Source organism: Acomys minous, assembly GCF_964271855.1.
Source record: "Acomys minous genome assembly, chromosome: 6".
NCBI classification, from domain to species: Eukaryota; Metazoa; Chordata; class Mammalia; order Rodentia; family Muridae; genus Acomys; species Acomys minous.
This window is the reverse complement of record NC_140487.1, coordinates 39,884,823-39,908,175: the sequence shown is the minus strand read 5'-3', so window position 1 is coordinate 39,908,175 and position 23,353 is coordinate 39,884,823. Positions and strand designations below refer to the sequence as shown.

The 23,353-nt window shown below is 38.6% G+C and overlaps 1 protein-coding gene across 11 annotated transcripts in view; it reads left to right on the top strand.

Moving 5' to 3' along the window:
• KMT2C (lysine methyltransferase 2C) overlaps nucleotides 1-23,353 on the top strand; it is a 216,604-nt gene that overhangs the window by 153,475 nt on the left and 39,776 nt on the right. For 7 of the 11 annotated variants that reach the window (XM_084787762.1, XM_084787759.1, XM_084787765.1 and 4 more), the window contains 12 exons: nucleotides 1,386-1,554; nucleotides 9,220-9,324; nucleotides 9,703-9,750; nucleotides 10,603-10,731; nucleotides 10,907-10,939; nucleotides 11,038-11,157; nucleotides 16,498-16,630; nucleotides 16,869-17,083; nucleotides 18,115-18,188; nucleotides 19,133-19,315; nucleotides 19,669-21,579; nucleotides 22,018-22,310. In XM_084787762.1, the coding sequence (XP_084643888.1) occupies nucleotides 1,386-1,554; nucleotides 9,220-9,324; nucleotides 9,703-9,750; nucleotides 10,603-10,731; nucleotides 10,907-10,939; nucleotides 11,038-11,157; nucleotides 16,498-16,630; nucleotides 16,869-17,083; nucleotides 18,115-18,188; nucleotides 19,133-19,315; nucleotides 19,669-21,579; nucleotides 22,018-22,310 (3,413 nt within the window). The remainder of the gene's footprint in view (nucleotides 1-1,385; nucleotides 1,555-9,219; nucleotides 9,325-9,702; nucleotides 9,751-10,602; nucleotides 10,732-10,906; nucleotides 10,940-11,037; nucleotides 11,158-16,497; nucleotides 16,631-16,868; nucleotides 17,084-18,114; nucleotides 18,189-19,132; nucleotides 19,316-19,668; nucleotides 21,580-22,017; nucleotides 22,311-23,353) is intronic. The other 4 variants (XM_084787767.1, XM_084787761.1, XM_084787768.1 and 1 more) reach the window with 3 other exon arrangements.

Sequence of the window (23,353 nt, the reverse complement as noted above, 5' to 3'; positions counted from 1 at the left end):
CAAGATGACTGTAGCTTCTGTTAAGTTGACATCAAACCAGCCAGCGCAAACATTTTCTGTTTGATTTTTTTTTCACCCCAGAAATTTTGTATGATTTGTTTTATATTCTTATAGAAGTCTTCATTTGCACATTTTGGTGGACCTATCTTTCAACCTTCTTTAAAACCTTTCTTTGATAATATAGATATACCTACTTCTAAATATTTGTTTATTGTATGTATGTATGTGTGCTTGTGCACTGGGCACACTGTACATGCAAGTCCATGTGTGCTCATGTACTTGCACATGCCTTGGCACATGTGGAGTCCAGAGAACAACTTGCACAAGTCAGTTCTCTCCTTCTACCATGTGATTCCTAGGAATTGATCTGAGATTGTCATGCTTCATGGCAAGTATCTTCATCTGTAGAATATCTCACTAGTCTTCTCTGTATGCTTTTAAAACCTGATTTTCAGTTGGGGATTTACCTCAATGATAGATATTCTACATCACAATTGTGAGGCCTGAGTGTCAACTTCCAGAGTCAACCTCCAGTGCTGCAAGCAACAACAACCCACTGCTCCACTTCCTTTTGTAGTGTGAATATCTATCCATCTATACTATGGGCATTGGGCCATTTTTACTTGAAGTGTTAGGAGGGAAAAATGCCTGTGGATCGTCTATTTATGTGTGTGTAGCAGTAAATTGTAACTGTTACTAAGGCCTGTAAACTCCCTGGAGTCCTTTATTTCGAAGGGGTCCTAGGGTCCTCCTTTTCCCTTCTTGGTTAATCTCTGAGGAGTTCTAAGAGGAACTCACCTTGAAGCACTGCCCCTCTAGTGGAGAAGAGTTCATCTAAGTAGATGAACTGAAGCCAGCATAGCTTGCAAATATTCCATCTATGGTCTGAAGTCCTTCAGACTTGTATGTAAGTCCTCGGGTGTGGTTGGTTACATGCTTCAGTGTGAGATTCCTGCAGACAATAGGTGTGGAGATCCCACAGTAGAGGGTCAGAATCTTGTGTTACCCTCAACAGGAAGTCCACAATGCTGATGACATTCCTGAAGCTATGCCTATACCTGGCTATGGATTAAACACCCAGTCGCACTGCACATCTGTCAGGTTAAAGTTTAATTGTAGACTAGTCTCTAAATGTAATTTATTTTGCCGTTCATAGAAACACATTTGACACAGTTGTGTTTATATTTGTTTAGTTTTGTTTTTGAGAAATCTATCAAAATTAATTTAACATAATCTATATAAAATTGACAGGATCTTCATGTATTTCTGAATTCAGTTTTTATATTGTTAAATGCAACGCTTTTCTTGTCAAAATGATGACAGGGTAATGTTAGCTTTATAGAATTTAGAACTAATACTTTTCTTATGTGTTCATCTTTGTCTAGGAAGCATTTTTTGGAAAAGATCTTCTAGATACCAGCAGACAAAACAAGCAGAGTGTAGATAATCTATCAGAAGATGCAGCTCAGCTTTCATATAAAGCAGGTTTCTTGGATCCTTCCTCAGATCTGCTACTGAGTTCATCTTCTGCCTCAGCAAAACCTGGAGCTCAGGGTACGTAGTTAACTCACAGGTGTTTTCCTTATGCTACATGACATTCACTTTCCAATTATTATAAAACTCCTTTCCTTAGAAATACTCTTTGCTGACTGCATAGCTTTTAAAACGTAGAAAGTTCTATAGGAAATCTATAAGATTTCTCAAATGACTTGTCAAATTAACTTACTGGTATAATAATCAGCAAAATCAGGAGTTGTGAAGGAAAACTTTTAGTTTATACTTTACCCAGGACAGTGTCCGTTACACAACCCAAAGAAATTCTAATGTGTCAAAAAGTGTAAAATGTATGCCAGAGTCAGGGGTGTTTTCTAGACCTAGTGATACATATCTACATATAGTCTCTCCTGCTGACACTTAGTGCCGTTTTGTTCACTGTTATGAAAAGGGGCTGTCCAGGGCTATCATCAACTCCAGCCTCATGAGGTCATGACTGTCAAAATGTCTCCTAACTCGGCGTGGTGGTGCACACCTTTAATGCCAGAACTTGGGAGACAGAGGCAGACAGCTCTCTGTGAATTCAGGGCCACCCTGGTCTACAAAGTGAGTTCCAGGACAGCCAGAGCTGTACAGTGAGACTTTGCTCCAAAAAAATCTAAACAAACAAATAAATAATTGTATGCCTCCAGTTATTCTTAAATCATTGGTGAACAAAGTTGTTCCTGGTTGAAATGTAGGGACTTTTAAAAGTCAGAAGAAGTAGGACTGATGGCTCTGTAGGACTATCATTTGCCTCGCAGGTACAAGGGCCTCAGTTTGATCCCGAGAATCTATATGAAAATACCAGATATGGTATTTATTTGAAATCCCCGTCATGGGGAAATGGAAACAGGGGGCTCGTGGCTTGCTGCCCAGCCATCTAGCTTATTTGGTGAGACTCCGTGTCAAAGGGAGGTAGGTGCTGTTCCCAGTGATGGCCCCTGAAGTTGTCCACTACTCTACTACTCTACATGTGCACACTCACACACAGATGTGCATACTACCTACACAGTTCTTTAAAAAAAAATAGAGCCATGAGCAGGGCTGGAGATGTAACTCAATTTGGAGACCCTTTGGCTTTCACGAATGAAGCATTGGGTTTGATCCCTAGCACCTCATAAACTGGAAGAGGCGGCATGGGCCTATATTCCCATTTGAGAAGTGAGAACAGGGGGATCAAGTCACTATTTAGTGAGTTCAAAGGCATATGTGCATTTTAAAGTATTCATAAGCGCTAAGAGCTTTAGCTCAGTAAGAGTTATGATCGCAGTGTTTGTTCTTTTCTTCAAGACTTTTATAATACTATCAGTTATCGTGTGATGTTATTGTGGCATACTTTATTTCGCCATTTTTTAGTCTTTAATTTCATATTCATGTTAGAAAAACATGTTAAGTAGAAGTTTTCTGAATAATGACTTTTCAATATTAGGTAATTAATTTTTTTTTCCTCCCAGCATTGCCCTGTCATGAAGTATAGTTGACTTTCTTGTGCTATAGGTTCTGCAAGTACAAATGGCTAATTTAAGTGACTTGAGCACCAAAGGTTTTTGTCTCCAGTGTTGTCCTACATACTAAAGGACACCTGTGTAAACTTTTATTTTTGGTTTGTCTTCCTTGAAATAATTGCAGACAGTCTTACCTCTTAGGCACATAAACGGCAATTCCACATCATCATTAACAAAGAAGGATGGAAAGATAAAATGTTCTTTTTTTTAAATGTTGTTTTATGTACTCACTTGTTTTACATGTTTTTAGCATTGTATAATAACTGGGTATTTCAAAGGCTATGTTATAAATATTATAACATGTGACTTGATGAGCTAAATCGAAGTTACTTGCACTAGAATTTTGTGAAGATAAGTTCTGAGTTGCAAGGGGACAGGTGACAGAGCAGATGTTGATGCAAATGCTTTTTCCATAAAACTTCTTAAGAAGCGATGGTTAGCGGTAATGCAGAAATTAGAAATCTAGAATAGCACTCACTTAAAAATAAAAATTTTTTCCAGTTAATCTACTCTTTGCCTTGATATGAAAAGTTTAATGAGTAAACGTTGCCATTTTCAACATTTCTCTTCATGTAGCCTAGTGAATTATCAGAGAAGGACACACTTTTCTTTTTAAAAAATAGTTATTTTTATTTTATGTGTGTGGATGTTTTGCCTGAATATATATCTGTGCAGTATGCTTACAAATGATGACCATGGTGGCCAGAGGAGGGCACAGATCCCTGAAACTGGAGTTTAACCTGCAGTTGCTTGTCAGCTGCGATGTGGATGCCAGGGATCGAACCTGGCCCCCTTGAAGAGCAGCCAGTGCTCTTATAGTCTGAACCGTCTCTCTGGCACCAGGGATGGACTTTTGAAAACCCATTATGTTGAAAAATTCGGCATAGTTATATATGTGTGTAATCCCAGTATTGAGAAGGTGGAGATTGGAAGATCCCCAGGGCTTGTTGGCAGCTTAGCCTGGCTTACTTAGCACACTTTAGGCCAGTGAAAGACCTACTTTCCAAGAACAAGGTGAGTGGCACCTGATGAATGACAGGATGTTGGCCTTCAGTGCCCTCCTCATGTGGAAGTGAGCGGGCACCCCCCCCCCCCCCAAAGACAGACACCTCATGGATGATGACCCCTCATAATTGCAGGGTTTTTTTTCCCTTAAATATACCAGTTTGTAAAGAGTATTTCAGACATATATTTGATTTGAAATACATATTTATGTTTTTATATGTATTTTTCTTACAAAGATAGATGTTTTACCTGCATGTATATATATGTATGTATCATATGCATGGCTGGTACACTAGGAAAGAGAAAACTTGCATCTCCTGGAAGTGGTGTTATAGATAGTCATAATCCACAGTATAGGGTCTTGGAACCAAACCTAGTGTTTTGCAAGAGTGAGTGCTCTTAATCATTGAGCAATCTCCCCTGTCCTGTGAAGTGTGTGTGTGTGTGTTTTGCCTGCTTGTGTGTTCTGTTCACCACATGTGTGCACTGCCCACAGGGGCAGATGAGGGCATTGGATCTCCGGGTGCTGGAGTTACAAGTTCGTTGTTAGCTGTCATGTAGGTTTGAGAGCAAGTGCAGAAAATGCCTTTAACTACTGAGCCATCACTCTAGCCCCTGAAGTGTTACTTTCATGACTTTTTTTTTTTAAAGATTTATTTATTTATAACATATACAGCTTTCTGCTTACATGCACACCTACACACCAGAAGAGGGCACCAGATCTTATTTTAGAAGGTTGTGAGCCACCATGTGGTTGCTGGGAATTGAACTCAGGACCTCTGGAAGAGCAGCCAGTGCTCTTAAACGCTGAACCATCTCTCCAGCCCACTTTCATGACTTTTTAAATTTTGCTTTTAATTAAAATACACTCAAAAGCTTAAAAATTCAAGTGTCTTTGGTTGTGTGGCTAACATAATTACTAGTGATAATGTTAGGAAGAATCTGGTTTCCTGCCTGATTGGGTTAAAATTCCTTAGAATAATCCCCTTTTCATTTTTCACATTTTACATTTTACTTATGCATAGGTTTGACCCCAAACGCAACTTCACCTACTGCAGTTTTTCGACTGCACAGTTGTCGTTCACACTGCACAGGGTCCCCAGACGTCTAGTGGCCCTAGGCCATTCTGTTCTGCTGTGTCTTTAAGTATTCCTACACTTCTCCTTAACCATCACACAAAGCCTAGTCTTTTCCATACTTTTGAAGCCCAGGAGTGCAGTATCTGCTACCTTTAGTTCTCTGACTCTTCCCTGTGATTCAGTTAATCACTCTGGCTTTCTATGTCAGCAGGTTCACTCTGCCCAGAATAGCTGACTTCCCAGTTCCTACAGTGTCTCATTTAGGTCTTTATCCTTTGTTTTATTAAGGTCTCTAAAAGGAGAAGAACCAACACTAGAACCCATCAAGAAAACAACCATCAAAACTACTTTAATTAGCAAATTCCTCTCAATAGTGACCCTAAATGTAGATGATTTTATCCTATTTTGAAACAAATGTCAGTATGTAGCCCCTGCTGATCCAGAACTCACTATGTTAGGCCAGGCTGGCCTCCAACTCTATGGGCTTTGTTTTTATCTCTACTTGTTGCTAAGCTGCTGGCCCCAGTTTATTCCTAAGAGTCACATACTGAATAAAGAGAACCAATTCTTGCAGGCTTTCCTCTGACCTCACACAGACTGAGGCATATGCATGCTCTATCCACTCTTCCCCTGACTAAATCTGTTTTAAAAAAAGAGAAAATTAACAGTCTTTAACCAAATTAATCAAAAATGAGAGGGAGAAGATACAAAGTAATCAAATTAGTGATGATAAAGGTGGGGTTTTGGGTTTGTTTTTGGTCTTTTTTGTTTTGTTTTGTTTTTCAAGATATTTCAAGATAGGTTTTTTCTGTGTAGCGTTGGCTGTCTTGGACTCTTTGTAGACCAGGCTGGCCTCAAACTCACAGTGATCCACCTGTCTCTGCCTCCTGTGAGTGCTGGGATTACAGGCCAGTCACTTGGCTTTTGTTTTGTTTTTTCAAGACAGGGATATTCTGGAACTCACTCTGCATTCCAGGCTGGCCTCAAATTCACAGATTCTCCTGCCTGTGCCTCCCAAGTTGAGAAGTTAAAGGTGCGCACCACCACTGTCCAAATGAAAAATATATTAACAATTGAAACATATCCATAGAAAACAAAGATCATCGTCTCTTAATAGACATAGAGCGTAATATACCTCAACATGGCAAGGTATAATAGGGAAAACTCTAATCAATATACTAAAATCGGTAATTGAAAGCATTCCCTCAGAGAAGAGTAAGTACCATCTCCACTTTTTATTCAGTTTAATGATTGAAATGTTAAGGTACAGAAACAAAGCAATATAAACAAAAAATAGGAGGAAATTATCATTTTTTGTGGTCAGTCTAATTCCATACCAAAAAAGCTTTATCAGAAAACTTGTATTCTTTCAGCAAAGTAGCAGGAAACAAGTCTAAGCACAAAAAAACCAGTAACTTGACTGGGTGTGGTCGTCCACGCCTGTAATCCCAGCACTTGGAAGGCAGAGGCAGGCAGATCTCTGTGAGTTTGGGACCAGCCTGGTCTATAAAGTGAGTCCAGGACAGCCAACGCTACATAGAAACCAGCAAAACAAAACAAAAATTGAGGTTTTTCATATTCTAATAACAAATTTGCTGAGAAATAAGTTATGTAACTAGTTCTGTTCTCTGAAATTAAAACAAAGTACATAGGTAGAAGCCTAATTAAGGACATAATGGACCTTTGCATCAAAGGAAGAAACTTGAGAAGACAATAGGAAAAGGAAAGATTGCTCATGTTTATATATAGAATTAATATTGTGAGAATGGAGTTACTGCTAAAAGTCTGTAGACCACTGTACTCTTTAATAAAGTCACGGTGTGCCCTTGAATAAACAGCACAGTCTTTAGCATGCTGGTATGGAGGAATGTATCATAGTACCAGATTCCATATTATACTATGGAACCATAGCAACATAAATATGATCCTGGCACAAAATACAGGCATATAGCACAGTGGAATGGAATAAAGTATCCAGAAATAAACCCATACAATTACAATTAAAATTGTCCAAAAACAAACATGGAAGAAAAAGTAACTTCAACTATTAATGCTGGAAAATCTGCTTATTTGCATGTAGAAAATGAAACTCAATTTCCATGTCTCACTCTAGCAAAACTAATTAAAAGTGGATCAAAAACTTACTTAGCAGTTAGTCTCGAAACTAATGCTACTAGGAAATACTTTATAGAGGCATAAGCAAGGATTTTTTAAAAAAATGACACTAATAACAGAAAATAATTCCAGATATGACATAAGAGCGTACAAAATAAAAAATGGATAAATACTCAGTAGAGTGAGAAGATAGCCTATAGAATTGGAGAAAAAAATTTCCACTTTGTATCTGACAGAATTAATATGTAGACCTCATAAGGAACTAAAAACTAAATACCAACTCCCTCCACCAAAAAGTCTCAGTCGACCAACAGGGAAAAGACTTAGACAGTTTCCAAAAGAAGAACTATCAGCTATCAATAAATACATGAAAAACGTTCAACATCATTTGCCATCAAAATGCAAATTAGTGTAGTGTGTTAGCACCCTGTTTTAACCCAACGTGATCAAGAGGTAGAGCCAGACTGGTTTATGTAGGAGTTCCAGGAAAGCAAAAGCTACCTGGTGATTTCTTGTCTCAAAAAATGAGAGGTAGAGCCAGAGATTGAAGCTCTGCTGAGACTCCACCTTATTCCAGTCAGAATGACTGTGTTTGAGAAGACAGCAGCGTATGATGACAAGGAAACTGCAGAAGGCGCACTCTTAGAGATTCCTGGTGGCGTGGGAACTAGTACAACCACCTTGAAAATCACTGGGGAAGTTTGTTCATAAACCCAAAACTAGTATATGTCCTTAGCTGTGCCACTGCTCACTGTGCATCTGAAAGGACTGAAGTCAACTTGCCACAGAAATACTTGCACAGTCATGCTTACTGTAACCTCACAATACCAAAGATGTGGAAGCAGGTTGCTGTCCATCAGCAGATGCTGACTATATAAAGAAAATATCACACATGTGCATGGGCATACATATAATGGAGAATAAATGAAATTGGAAATCATGTTAAGCAAAATTACCCAGAGAGAGAAAAACAATGTCACAATTTTTCTTCACATCCAGAATATATATAATGAAAGTAGGTGGGTTTTATGTCAGGCAAGAAAGGAGTCTCAAACAAAGGGGAGGTGGGGTAAGGTTAGATAACAAATACATCATGTCTGCACTTGTGGAGCTACTTGAATATATATGCATATGCATGTGTAAGTATGATGCTAGTACATAGAGAGCATAAGGGAGAAGATAAAGACAGAAAACACCAGCTGGTAGGGCAGTGATATGAGCACATATAATACACATGTATGGAAATGTTATAGAAAAGGCCATTATTTTATATGGTAACAAAAATTCAATAAAGACTGAAAAACTGAATGTAACATCTAATCTTTGGCCAGTCATTTCTGGAAATGTCTCCTGCCTATTTTTCAAATCTATCCTTGAGGCTTGTATATCTCCTTGCTTCAGTGTTGTTTGCATGAAAGTGAGTCCTGTGAGTACAGGTCGTATACTAACAGTCCACCGTGTTCCAGGGCCGTGGACAGTGTCAACAGACACAGTTCTTTGGTGTTGGAGCCGTCTTTTAGTGAACAGTTAGTAAACATTCAAACAGCCAGGGAAAGAATTAGCATCTGTGTGGTACCTGGCTGTGCTTTGCTGGAAATCTCAGAGCACTGTTTAATTTTCATGTTTTTAAACTGTCCTGTGTTTTCTACTTGTCATCCTTTGTTTTTATGCCACTTACATGATGAGCTGCTTTTTATTTTTATTTTATACAATTTTGATTTGTTTTTATTGCTTAAAGGTCTTCATTTTTTAAAAATTTCATTTTGTGAGGATACATAAGCCTTGAAAACAAATTCTAAAATTTTAATGTTTTGTTAAGAAAAGATAAAATGCTTTGCATTTAATTCTTTAAAGTCATGATGGTCTTAAATTTTTATCACTGCCACCTGCCTCAGCCACTGCTGTACTCTAAATACTTAGGTCATTTTAAATTTCGTGCCTAGGAAAATACTTAATTATCATATACTTACTACATTTAGGTACTGCTGATGACCCATTAGCTGATATTTCTGAAGTCTTAAACACAGATGATGACATTCTTGGAATAATCTCAGATGATCTTGCAAAATCAGTTGATCATTCAGGTATACATCAATGCTGTTTGCCTGATTTCTGTTCTATGATTTGAGAGGTGTGTGGATGCGGAACACATTGATTTTTCCCAGGAATGGAAGTTGGTTTGATGTTTTGCTTTGTTTCATTTTTCTTTATTTCTTTATTTTATTTTATTTTTTTTCTTTTTTTGTCTTGTGTCAATGAAGCCAGAATTTGATCTTCCTTGACTGTCTGGCTTGAGGAGGGGACATAGCAAGTTGATCTATTTCTGTTACCTTTCTAATTGCATCAGATTTAAGGCAGGGTGCCTTAAAAGTCTTGCTGCACTTTCTCTTCCTTTTTGTGTGTTTTCCCTTTCTTCCCACTTCTGTGGTAATCATCCATTTTATTTGGTTTGGGTCTTGTAGGTCTTGATTTATGCACTTTCCAGGTTGGGAGCTCACCCTTCCCTTTTGGTAAGAACCAAGCGATGATGGGACTGACTAGAAGTAGTAGTCTTTCTCAGTAGTGGTCTCAGCTGGAGCCGCCTGTAGGTGCATGCGTGCTTGTTAGTAGTGCTAATGCGTCACTAATCCATACTTGGCTTTTCTCTTTGTGTACAGCTGAAGCATAGTGCTTTCAATGACTTCCTTAATAATTTTAATGGATGGTTTTGGTCTTACATATTATATAATAGTAGTTTAAAATATCCCCTGAATAGTAGTTTCTAATATGAGATTAAATAAAATCATACTAAAATATAAGATTAATGGCATTAAGAATGTATGAAGAAATAGATGAGAGGCTACTATTATTAGATGCTATAAAGTAATGGGCATAATTTAGATTTTCAGAATTTAACTATAAAGTATTTAGAAATAATTTATAATTGTAATTGTTTTTAAAGGATGATTATTATACATCTTTGAATTAGTTTATGCTGGAACTTATCGTTCCTGTTCCCCAGTTGTCCTGCACAATGATACCACTGTTTTCCATGTTAGAGAAGTTATTCATGTAATGACATCTTATGGGAGATTAGACTTTGCAAATATTGCCAAGTTGAAATCAGATATGTTCATTTTTTTTTCTGTCGGAAATGTATTTATTTGCTTTGATAACTTTTGGTGTCATATAAAGTCATAGATGTATTGTAGCTAAATTTAGTAATAGCCTATTTAAAGTACTACCAGAATTTTGATAATTATAACTCTGAAGTATAGGCTTTATTGAAATCACAGTGTTGTATGTTAATATATATGGATAGTATTGCCCATTTTGTGCATGTTTTGGACTCACCTTTTCATTTATTTATCTTTTTCTTTTAGATATTGGCCCCATTTCTGATGATGCTTCCTCTTTGCCTCAGCCAAGTGCCAGTCAGAGTTCACGGCCATTAAGTGAAGAGCAGCTGGATGGACTCCTCAGTCCTGAGCTAGACAAAATGGTCACAGATGGTAAAGTCCTTACCCTACATCTAGGCTTTCTAAAAGACACGAGTAAATATGACTTTCAAGCTTTTTGCATGCAATTTTATGTTTGGATTTATTTTTATAATTTTATTATTAGTTAATTGCTATTTTTTATATCCATATATCAAATAGGTAATTGTTAATATTTCTTTTATTCTAGGTGCAATTCTTGGAAAGTTATATAAAATTCCGGGTATGTTTGTATTCTCTTATTTTACTTTATAGAAAATGGCATTCCCCATAGAATGACCCTAATAATGTTAATGTTATTTCTGTGATTATTTTACCCAGAGCTTGGAGGAAAGGATGTTGAAGACTTGTTTACTGCTGTACTTAGTCCTGCTACCACTCAGCAAGCTCCATTACCACAGCCTCCCCCTCCACCACAGCTATTGCCAATGCACAATCAGGGTATTCTGTTACCTTCTAAGCATGATTTTGTGTGTGTATCTGTAGATTTGTGTGAAGATGTGCACACATGGCCAGTCTCATGTGGTGTTCCTCAGGAGCCATCTGTTTTGTTGGGAGTGCCACAGTGCCCAGCTTTATTTACCTACTTATCAGTGAGTGTGTAGAATATGCGTGCTTGAGCGTATATGTATGCACACAGGTCAGAGGGTAATATGCAGGAATCAACTCAAGCTTTTATCCACTGAACCATCTCACTGGCTCATTTTTGGGGTCTCATTCAACTTTTTTGTTCTAATTTATTTTATATGTGTTTATAGCTCTTTGAGTACATACAGTCTGGTTCATATATGGAAGACAGAGGACAGCTTACAGGAATAGGTCTCTTCCTTTCATTATTTGTATCTTAAGGATTTGTGTCCTGTGGCGAGACTTGGCAACAAGCAGTCAATTTATGCAGTCAGCCTTCTCACCCACTCAGTCCTGGCATTTTACGCCCTTTAATAATTGATGTATCTCCTCAGCTCCAATGTGGTGTCTCTCTCTTTGTGTGTGTGTGTGTGTGTGTGTGTGTGTGTGTGTGTCTGTCTGTCTGTCTGTCTGCCTCTCTCTCTCTCCCTCTCTCTCTCTCCCTCTCTCTCTCTCTCTCTCTCTCTCTCTCTCTCTCACACACACACACACACACACACACAGCCCTGTTCCTTAGTGCCACATATACAAATGTATAGGAGAAACCCCACTTCTATAATGATTGAAAAAAATACTATCTAGTCACACTCCTACCTCCCTGAACTTCTCTGAGTCACATGATTCATCTTGAGGCTAGAACAGACATGCTGCTTTGTTCTCAGTAGGGAAATTGTAATGGTGTCTGGCTTTTCTTCTTCACGGTCCCACCCTGACTCAGTTTTCATTCTGCTCATCCTAACGTGGTGACCATACCCTCCACCCAACAACCGCACTCAATTAATCTGGTCTCAGTTACTGTTATTTCCTCAGAGGTGAAGCGTGCTTATCTCTACACTCACATGCTTTCTCATTAGTAGTGTGCGGCACAAATAGACATGCTTTCTGAGGCTGTAGGTTTTTCTTCTTAGATTGTGATTACATCAAGGACTGGGCTCTTACCCTGTTCATCTCAGGACCTATGTGCAGAGTCAGTCAAGTAGCTTTTGCCCATTTTTAAATTCCTACAAATTTTTTTGCCAAGTTTGCTTACTTTGTTTGGCTAATTATCTTTTACCTACGAGTAACAAATTTCAGTGAAATGTGAGTTCAAGACTTAAGTTTTTTCTTTTCAGGAAAGGTGAAATATGATAATCAAGAGTTAAGACCCATAGGAGTATATTGGAAGAGAGATTTGGTGCCGTAGGTATCAACTCCCTAGGAAAGGAGTTTAGGATTCTGTAGATGTGTATATTTTAATAATTGAATAAAATAATGTCTGTGTTCTTTGCTAGTGCTTCAGTGTACTGAATTGTATAATGTGATGGTATCTTTATAAACTTTTACCCTTTTTCATACAAAATTAAGTATGAATAAATTCTCTTACTATCAGTTTTTTTGTATACACAGAAAATTACATAGCATAAATACTAGAAATGCTTGAATTTTGACCATTCTAGCTCCTAAATGTAAATCCACTTTGAGATTTGCTGTACTAATCATTTAATTTACATTTAGGTTAAATACTTGGCTTAACTGTTTCTTGCTCCAATTTAGTGGTTCTTGACCTATGTCGCATACCCTTTGGCAAACTTCTACCTCCAAAAATATTTACATTATGATTTGTAATACTGTAGCAAAATTACAGTTATGAAATAGCAACAAAGATAATTTTATGGTTGAGGTGGGGTCACCACAACATGAGGAGCTATATTAAAGAATTGCAGCCTTAGGAAGGTTGAGAACAACTGCAACTGTTTTCTAATGCTTTTTAATGATGAAGAATTCTTCAGTGATTTTCCTCTCAATACATAAAAGCAAATATTGTTGAAATTATATTTCAAAAATCAAATCAGTTACAAATGTACTGATTCATGAAGACGTTGGTTATTAGGGAAACTACTTCATGTACAATCTTAATTTTAGAAAAAAGTTTTAACTGGTTTGGTGGTGCACAATTGTAATCCCAGCACTTGGGATAGTAGATGCAGATAGCTCCCTGTGAGTTTGAGGCTAGTTTGATCTACAGAGTGAGTCTGGGGCAGCCAAGGTTACACAGAGAAACCCTGCCCAAGTTTTGAGATGACTAAAAAGAAAAGGTTGAAACTTCTCCTGAGCCTATAGCTTGAACTCTTAAGATTATAGACTGTAGGTATACAATTTACTTATAAAAGAAATATAATTAAAGTGGGGCTGCATAAAGCACCTAAATTTCAGTAGTTCTAATTTAAGGATAAAGTGTGATCATGTGACAGGTATTCAAGAATGACAACGTTCATATTTTCTAGAGCAGAAGATGAAGTAGATAGTGCCTCTGAAGGTCAAACTAGAAATGGATATTAGTGCTACGCTATTTACATCTATGAAGCCTGGGCAGAGCCAGTTAAAGTTAGCCTTTTTCATCTAGGCTTCTATGAGCTAGTGTAGACTCTTACTGATAAAATGATGTGATAAGTCATGTGTTTGGGTAGGGTTCTGGTGTCAGTATTGAAGATCAATTTGGAAACAAGAGTTGTACTAATGGGGCTGGAGAGATGGCCCAGTGGATACAGAAGCTGCCATACAAGTTTAAGGACCAGAGTTGAGATAAAGGCCCTTGGGAGGAAGAAACTGGGTGGGGCCAGGGGTCAGGGGAGTGTCCCGAGAGGCAGCCTCCTGTCAAACTAGGCAGGATTGGTGAACTTTGGGTTCAGGGAAAGACCCTGTTTCATAAATAAAATGGAGAGCAATTCAAGAAGATATCAGACAACTTTGAATTTCCACAGCCATGTGTGCACACATATATGCACACCCAGATGCAATGTGCATCCACACAGAAGTGTACACATATACACATGAAAAAAGAATTCTATTGATCTATTGAATGGATGTGAGAAAAGTAAAAATTAAATGAATTAAAAATATGTACTACAAGATTTCTCAGAGGGAGTGTGCATTAAAACTGTGTGCAAAGAGATACTCTCCTTCTTCCTCTACGCATCTTGGTGTGCATGCATGCATGTGCCCAGATAGTGAAATATATGGCTTTCATTTTGCTCTGATTCATAGGCAGTTGCAATTAGTCAACTCCATAGATAAAAGAATACATGTTACTTTTCTAGTGTTACAAAGTGTAGTTGTGGGATGGGTGAGGATTTCCCCCTAAAGATCGTATTAGCACAGCACACAGAACCCTGTGGCATTTACTGAAGCATCAGGAGGCCTGTGCTCAGCCTCTCTGACTTATTTTAGGCGTACAATTTCATGTTCCTTATCATCTTTTGCCTTTTGGTTGCTATTGTTTGTGTGGGTTTTTTGTTAATTTGTTTTTGTTTTTTGGATTTTTTGTGTGTGTGTGGTTTGTTTTGTTTGTTTGTTTGTTTTGAGATGGGGTTTCTCTGTGTAGTCCTGGCTGTACTGGAACTTCCTCTGTAGACAAAGCTGGCCTCAGAGAGATCCACCTGCCTGTGCCTTCTGAGTGCTGAGAGTAAAGATGTACACCACCACCTCTTGGCTTATATTTTCTCTCTCTAAGAGTTAGGTAAAAGTGAAAAGGGCTGCAAGAGTGAAGGAAAGAATCTCATGTGGTCTTGATGTTAGAGAGAGTATGTAAAATGAGATGATTGAGGGCAGTACCTAAAAGATGCTGTCTCTCTGAACTGTGGAAGTAACCACATTTAAAATGAGAAGAAACTGAGACAGGTTGTAGTGTTGTTAACAGTAACATAGAAAGTTAAACAGAAATGTTGAATTTCAAAAAGGTTTGAAGTAAGTGGATTTTTTTTAAAAGGCAAAGATTAGGTGAATGTTCCGTCCTTTCCATGATATCCTCAATGGTTCTTTTTACAAAGTGCTTTAACTTAGATAGGTATGGTAGAGTTGAAGAAGTGATCCTCTTAACAGTGTGTCAGGTGTAGTGAGCTGTAGCACTCTAAGGCTGAGGCAAGACTGCTGTCATGAGCTCCAGGCTAGTCTGGGTTATGTGGCAAGACCTTGTCTCTAAAATTACTAGTAGAAGTAATGAAGGAGAGATGCTTTTCCATTTACTCATGTGAGCTTGAAAATAATTGTTTTAAACTTCACACCTTTTAAATGACACATAGTAAGTCGTTTGACATTTTGCAAAGCTATAGAGTTAATACATGCATGACTTTACAGAGCAGAACTTAGCACACAGTAAGAGCACCAAGGATGATGGGCTTATAGGTGGTATTGCTAATAAATATATAGCCAGAGTCCTGAGCATGCTTTTAATTTACCACTTAGGTTTTGTGTATCCTAATTATCTGAAAGGTATTTAAGTCTTTTTATGTATGTATGCATGTATGTATGCATGTATGTACCTATATACGTATATTGGTATTTTGCCTACATGTATGTTGTGTGAAGGTGTCAGATCCCTTGGATTTGGAGTTTCAGGCAGTTGTGAGTTGCCATGTGGGTGCTGAGAATTGAACCTGAGTCCTCTGGAAGAACAGCCAGTGCTCTTAACAGAGCCATCTCTCCAGCTCTCCTTTAATCCTTTTTAAAATTATGTAAGACAGTTAAGTGGGTAAGGCTTTTATGAAGGCTGACTGTTTGAATTCAGTCCCTGGAAGTCATGTTAGAAGTTGAGAGCCCCTCTTTCCATGCCTTTGCTGGGAAAAGAGCTTATTTGAAAGCATTTAGACATGTGGGTAGTCATAGTAGTAATAGATACTCTTGATGGTGTTGCGGAAGCATGGGGAAATCTTATACTTAAAAAGAAGATGATAAAGTGTTTGGAAGAGAGTTGATAATGTTTTTGGAAGCTGACTTTCAAGTAGTGGAGGGGCAAAACCATAATTCCTGTGTATTTAATAGTTACTGCCTACCAGGAAGTATATGTCCTGAAAGCTAAATACACATTGCCCCAATCACTGTACATAAGAGTACTTCCATTTTACAAACTGAATTAGAAATCAGTTCTGTTTCTAATAAGTGTCAGTCTTGAAATTAAAAGTTAGAGCTATTAGTCTGTAAAACTGTTTATATAATATACTGTAATTAGGAACCGTGATTGTTAAAAAAGACTACATCAACCTTTAATCTGTATTATATAGTATAATACTGAAAAAGTACTACTTTAAAATAGTATTAACAAATTTTATTTAGAAATATCTTAGCCAGTTATCATTATAAATATTTTGTAAAACACATGATTGATTTTCCTTTTTTAAGATGTTTTTTCCCGGATGCCACTCATGAATGGCCTTATTGGACCCAGCCCTCATCTTCCACATAATTCTTTGCCTCCTGGGAGTGGATTGGCGGCTTTCCCTGCTATAGCACAATCCCCTTATACTGATGTCAGGTATTTTAAGACATTACTTTCTATGGAGACTTAAATTATACCAACCTTTGTTCTATCTTAGTCTTTTAAATATTATGCATGATATTAGTATTTGTTAAAAATTGGCTGTGAGTTTTACTTAAGGTCATCAGGCATTTTAAAAGCTATTTTGTAACAAATCCTAAGGAGAGTGGTACTTGAGCACAGTATGAATAGAAAGTAATATTTATAAAGTGAAAGTGTTTTGCTATTTTTCCAGGGATAAAAGTCCAGCATTTAATGCAATTGCAAATGATCCTAATAACACTTGGGCACCGACAGCTCCACCTATGGAAGGAGAAAATGACACCCTGTCAAATGCCCAGAGGAGCACACTGAAGTGGGAGAAGGAGGAGGCTCTTGGTGAGATGGCAACAGTAGCACCAGTTCTCTACACAAATATTAATTTCCCTAATTTAAAGGAAGAGTTCCCAGGTAAGTCATACCTATCAATTTTACTAGCTTTCGCTTGAATGCCATGCCTTTGTTTTGAAGTGTACTTTAGAAAGTCTTTTTGCCATCTCATGTTCATCTGCCCACGATGCAAAGATTCCTTTAGAACTTAGTTAACCCTAGACCTTATACTCATTTGTATATTTCCCAAAACTTTCTTTAATTAATGAGATTATCACTTTTTCAGGTCCTAGCAGTGCTCAAGTATGAGATAGTTAGTGCTATGCAATTCTCTTTAAATTTAGTGAAATTTTTATTAATTCTTTGATGTTTTCTCATGTATACAATATATTTTGATTATCATATTTATCCATTTTTCCACTCCCTAAGCCCTCCCAGATTCATCTGCCTCCCCTTCCAATTTTGTGTCCTCTTTTAAAAAAACAAAACAACCCACCAAGTCCAGTTTGTGCAACCTATTTGCTCCTGGGGTCTTGGACCTACCCGCTGGAGCACAGTCTACCTCCTAGGGTCATAGCCATAAGGAAAACTGGCTCTCCTTGTAGAAGCCATCAATTGTCAGTATGAACTCCTCCCCACAGCCTAGTTCCCAAAGAGCCTGGAAGAGAGCATTGGGTCCCATGGAGCAGTCCCATGGTTATGAGCATCCATGTGGATACTACAACTCACACCTGGGTCTTCTGGACGAGCAGCGAGTGATCTTAACCACCGAGGCACCTCTCTCTCTCTGTTTCCCCATTGTAGGATTGTCTTAGACTTGGAATCCAGGTCCAACAAGATCTTCATTTGTTTCATCTATATCTGATGATAAGATAATTTACTGTAGTGTTTTGAGTGTGCTTGGTTTAGACTAAGACTGAATCACCAGGTGTGATTTCATGTTGGAACTGAAAACATTTTGAATTTTAGATCATTTCGGATTTCTGATTTATTTTATATTACTGATACTCACCTGTTTTGTGTTAAACTGAATGATAAGCAGTTCCTAAGTTGCTTTTATTGCAGCTCTACATCGCTGTATTTCTCAGAGTGTGTCTTCTGTGCTTTTGCAGATTGGACTACTCGAGTGAAACAAATTGCCAAGTTGTGGAGAAAAGCCAGCTCTCAGGAAAGAGCACCATATGTGGTATTTAAATAATTCCTATGTGTTAGATCTTTAAGTACAATATTTAAAACTTATTTTTATTCAATAATGAAAAGAAAATACTTGTTAATACTTAAAAACTTGCAGCTTTATTTTAAAATTATGCATTAACTCATCTTATTTCACTAAAGAACATAACAGGTTTCTTTCTTTCTTTCTTTCTTTCTTTCTTTCTTTCTTTCTTTTTAAGCTATATAGCCAACCATAATATTTTAAGGGCACAGTTAATTAACTATCTATTAACAGATAATAGTGCATTTGAAGATGAGAGTAGTTTTCCTTGTGTGTGTGTTTAAAATTTACAAGGACATCTTTATACCTATTGAAAAAAACATATTTAAATTCCTTTAAGGAGTTCTGAACTGTTGCCATATCTGCCAATGATAAGGGAACTCACAGTCACATAGTGAATAGTTCTCAAGGAGCTGGACTGAGCCCTTGCTTTCGCTGCAGTCACGTTAAAGTCTTGTTGTTGTGAGAAAATGCTGCTGTTCTTTATGTGATCTTCCATGGGTCAACTTTCAGTTATAGTAACTTTGGGTGTAGCTAAGGGACAAATCTTGGTTTGTTTTACCATAAATTTTATAATGATAGAATATTTTTTATGTCTAATTTTTCTTGATCTTAAGTTTCAGATTTCTAGCTATTTTCCTTTAAGGATCAGTTTGCTATTTTCTTATTTAAATTGAGGAACATGCTGATTCTTCCATGTTGTAATGACGTGTTTGAATTACACTGGGATTTCTTGCAGTAACACAAATACATATGTAGAAATGTCTTTACCTGGTAGTAGCATGACTGTGGAGAAGGTTGGTTATTGTCCAGGCCCTTTTCTTAGCAGAGGCTGTCAGTTTTCAAGAGTGATACTTAACTATTTAGCACAAGTTTTATGTCTTAAAAACAGGCTTTTTTTTTTCTTGCCAAAGCAAAAAGCCAGAGATAACAGAGCTGCTTTACGCATTAATAAAGTTCAGATGTCAAACGATTCTATGAAGAGGCAACAGCAGCAAGACAGCATCGATCCCAGCGTCCGCATCGATTCAGATCTTTTTAAAGATCCTTTAAAGCAGAGAGAATCTGAGCATGAGCAGGAATGGAAGTTTAGACAGGTACTGGAGTTTTGGGTGATTTGGTTTTTAAATTGCATTTTCTGTTTTTGAGGAATAGAGGTATTCATGACATTCAGAGTATAATTTGTAATAGAACCGGAAAAAGTGTTAAAATAGACTTTCCTTTTTGGTAAAGTATGTATTTAAATTGGCTGTAGATTCTTACTGAAATATTATACACAATATCCTACTAGGAATAAATGGGACATGCTGTGATGATAATCTCTTCTGTTGCTCGGAATTATCTACTGGGGAGCAGTCTGCCAGCTACTGACATCAGGTGATGAGCTTTCTGCTGCCTTTCTCTTTGTGACTCTTGTTTTCTTATCTTCTTTTTTTTCCTATCATAATAGCAAATGCGACAGAAAAGTAAGCAACAAGCTAAAATTGAAGCCACACAGAAGCTGGAGCAGGTGAAGAATGAGCAGCAGCAGCAGCAGCAGCAGCAGCAACAACAACAACAACAACAGCAACAGCAACAGCAACAGCAACTTGCTTCTCAGCACCTTTTAGTAGCATCTGGTTCAGATACTCCAAGTAGTGGAGTACAAAGTCCCTTGACACCTCAGCCTGGCAATGGGAATGTGTCTCCTGCACAGACATTCCATAAAGACCTATTCTCCAAACACCCACCCAGTGCCCCTGCCTCCACACCTTCAGATGATGTGTTTGTCAAGCCACAACCTCCACCCCCTCCTTCAACCCCATCCCGAGTACCTGTTCAGGACACTCTTTCTCAGTCCCAGAATTCTCAGCCGCCTTCTCCACAGATGTTTTCACCTGGATCATCTCACTCCAGACCACCATCTCCAGTGGATCCTTATGCAAAAATGGTTGGTACTCCTAGACCACCTCCAGGGGGCCATAGTTTTCCCAGAAGAAATTCTGTTCCACCAGTGGAAAACTGTGTGCCTTTATCTCCAGTACCTAGGCCCATGCAGATGAATGAAACAGCTGCCACTAGGCCATCCCCCGCCAGAGACTTATGTGCTTCCTCCTTGACAAACAGTGACCCCTATGCAAAGCCTCCAGATACACCTAGGCCCATGATGACAGATCAATTTCCTAAACCTTTTAGCCTTCCTAGGTCCCCTGTGGTTTCAGAACAAAGTACAAAATGTCCTCTAGTCGCTGGAACCAGTGATCACTTTACCAAACCATCTCCTAGAGCAGATGCCTTTCAAAGGCCAAGGCTGCCTGATCCATATGGACGACCATTGTTGACACCCACCCCACTGGATAATGGGCCTTTTAAGACCCCACTGCACCCACCTCCATCTCAGGATCCATATGGATCTGTGCCACAGGCATCAAGACGACTCTCTATTGACCCTTATGAAAGGCCTGCCTTGACACCAAGGCCAGTAGATAATTTTTCTCATAGTCAGTCAAATGATCCATATAGCCAGCCTCCCCTAACTCCACACCCAGCAATGAGTGAATCTTTTACTCATTCTTCAAGGGCTTTTTCTCAGCCTGGAACCATATCAAGGTCAGCATCTCAGGACCCATATTCACAACCCCCAGGAACTCCACGGCCTGTTATAGATTCTTATTCCCAAACCTCAGGAACAGCTCGATCCAATCCAGACCCTTATTCTCAACCTCCTGGTACACCCCGGCCTAACACTATTGATCCATATAGTCAACAGCCACCAACCCCAAGGCCTTCTCCACAGACAGATATGTTTGCTACATCTGTGGCAAACCAGAGACACACTGATCCATATACTCATCATCTTGGGACACCAAGACCTGGAATTTCTGTTCCCTATTCTCAGCCACCAGCAACACCAAGGCCAAGGACTTCAGAGGGTTTTACTAGGTCTTCCAGTGTAAGACCAACCCTCATGCCAAACCAGGATCCTTTCTTACAAGCCACACAAAACCGAGTACCAGGTTTACCTGGCCCTTTGATAAGGCCAACTGATACCTGCTCTCAGGCCTCCAGGCCCCCTGGGCCCAGCCTGACAGACACATTCAGTCATGCTTCCCAGTCTGCTGCTCCCTATGATCAGCCTCCGATGACTCCCAGGCCTCAGCCTGACTCTTTCGGAGCTAGTCAAGTTGTCCATGATCTTGTTGACCGTCCAGGTCCTGGGTCAGAGGGAAACTTTAGCACGTCTTCAAACCTTCCTGTAAGCTCTCAAGGGCAGCAGTTCTCCAGCGTTTCCCAGCTTCCTGGACCTGTGCCGTCCTCAGGAGGTACGGATACACAGAGTACTGTGAACATGTCTCAAGCTGACACAGAGAAACTGAGACAGGTAAGTGCAGCAGTGTTTTCAGATGCTTTAAACTCTTCACTAAGAAGTCAAATGGTCATTTAGTCTACACAAACCATAAGCTTTCTACTTTAAGTTATTCTTTAGAGTTTATTAAATATAAGGAAAAAATGAAAATGGTAAAATTAACAATATTAAGTTGGATTTTATCCGAATCTAATTTTATTCTTCATGATTTTGTTGGACGATGTTTAAATATGAAAACTCTCAACTTTAATGATGATAATTTGGCCATGGAAAAAGACCAAAATAACCAGTTTTTATGTCATTTATTTGGTTTTAGGGTATGTGTGTGTTTAGTACTTAAATTTACCTTTAATTTTGAAAATTTAAACATTAATGTAGCCACATAATGGAAATGTTAAGAGTTTAAACAATGATTAATTTTAAATCCCAGCAATTTTGTTTATTTCCATTTAGCGGCAGAAGCTACGTGAACTCATTCTCCAGCAGCAACAGCAGAAGAAGATTGCTAGTCGCCAGGAGAAGGGGCCTCAGGATGCAGCAGTGGTACCTCACCCGGTGCCCCTTTCACACTGGCAGCCAGAGAGCATCAACCAGGCTTTCACTCGACCTCCACCTCCCTATCCTGGGAGCATTCGATCGCCCGTTACTCCTCCTCTAGGACCTAGATACGCAGTTCTCCCCAGAGATCAGCGTGGACCCTATCCTCCTGAGGTTGCTGGGATGGGGATGAGACCTCATGGATTTAGGTAATTTCCCGCTTTTTAATTTCCCGCTAGATTTAAGTTTTTATTGGAAGAAGGAACTGGAAAAATAGTATTACTATTAGGCAAGAAGTTGTTACAATTTTCTATTTCATCAGTAGTTATTATTGCTTTTAACTCAAGAGATGTCATGGACTTCTTTCCTCTAAGAACTCCAAAGACTCTTGATAGACCTTTTGTCGTTAAGTATTGACAGAATTACTTGTAATCTAGTTTATCATGCCAGCAAAGTCATATCTTCCAAAATGTAGCTACTGCAACCTAATGAAGCTGCTTCTGATGGGACAGATGATGATAATACATTTTATTCTTTTTGATTAAACTGTAGGATGTTTGTAGAGAGTTGCAGATTGGAAAAGTACCTCCCTTTAAAAACTTTGAGTGATATAGTTGAGTTATAGAGTGGGCCAAAATGTATGACAAACTCAAACTTGTATTTACTAGTCTTATAAGGAGAGAGTTCTTTTACATGTCTTTTTAGAGGACACATGATTTAATGATATACATATGTCTCTTATAATATATTTTCCTTTTTGTAGTTTGCGCCCATATCTGGTGTGTGTGTGTGTGTGTGTGTGTGTGTGTGTGTGTGTGTGTGTGTGTGTACACGCATGCATGTGGAGGTAAGAGGTTGATGCTGAGTGTTCTATTGTTCTTTACCTTATATTTTTGAGATAAGATCTCTCATTCAACCTGGAACTCATCAATGTGGCAATTACCTTCCAGTGAACCCTAGGGATGCTCTTTTCTCCACCTCCTACCCCACTATGATTATAGGCATGCACCACCATGCTTGGCTTTTTATATGCGTGCAAGGTATAGAAAATGTGGTTGTCACAACTGTCCAGTAAGTACTTACTGTCCAAACTGTCTGCCCAGTTTTGTTTTTTTTTTAACTTTCTATTTGGGGCAGGCATGGTGGTGCACACCTTTAATCCCAGCACTGGGGAGGCAGAAGCAAGCAGACCCCTGTAAGCTCAAGGCCAGTGTGGTCTACAAAGGGAGTCCAGGACAGCCAGGGTGACACA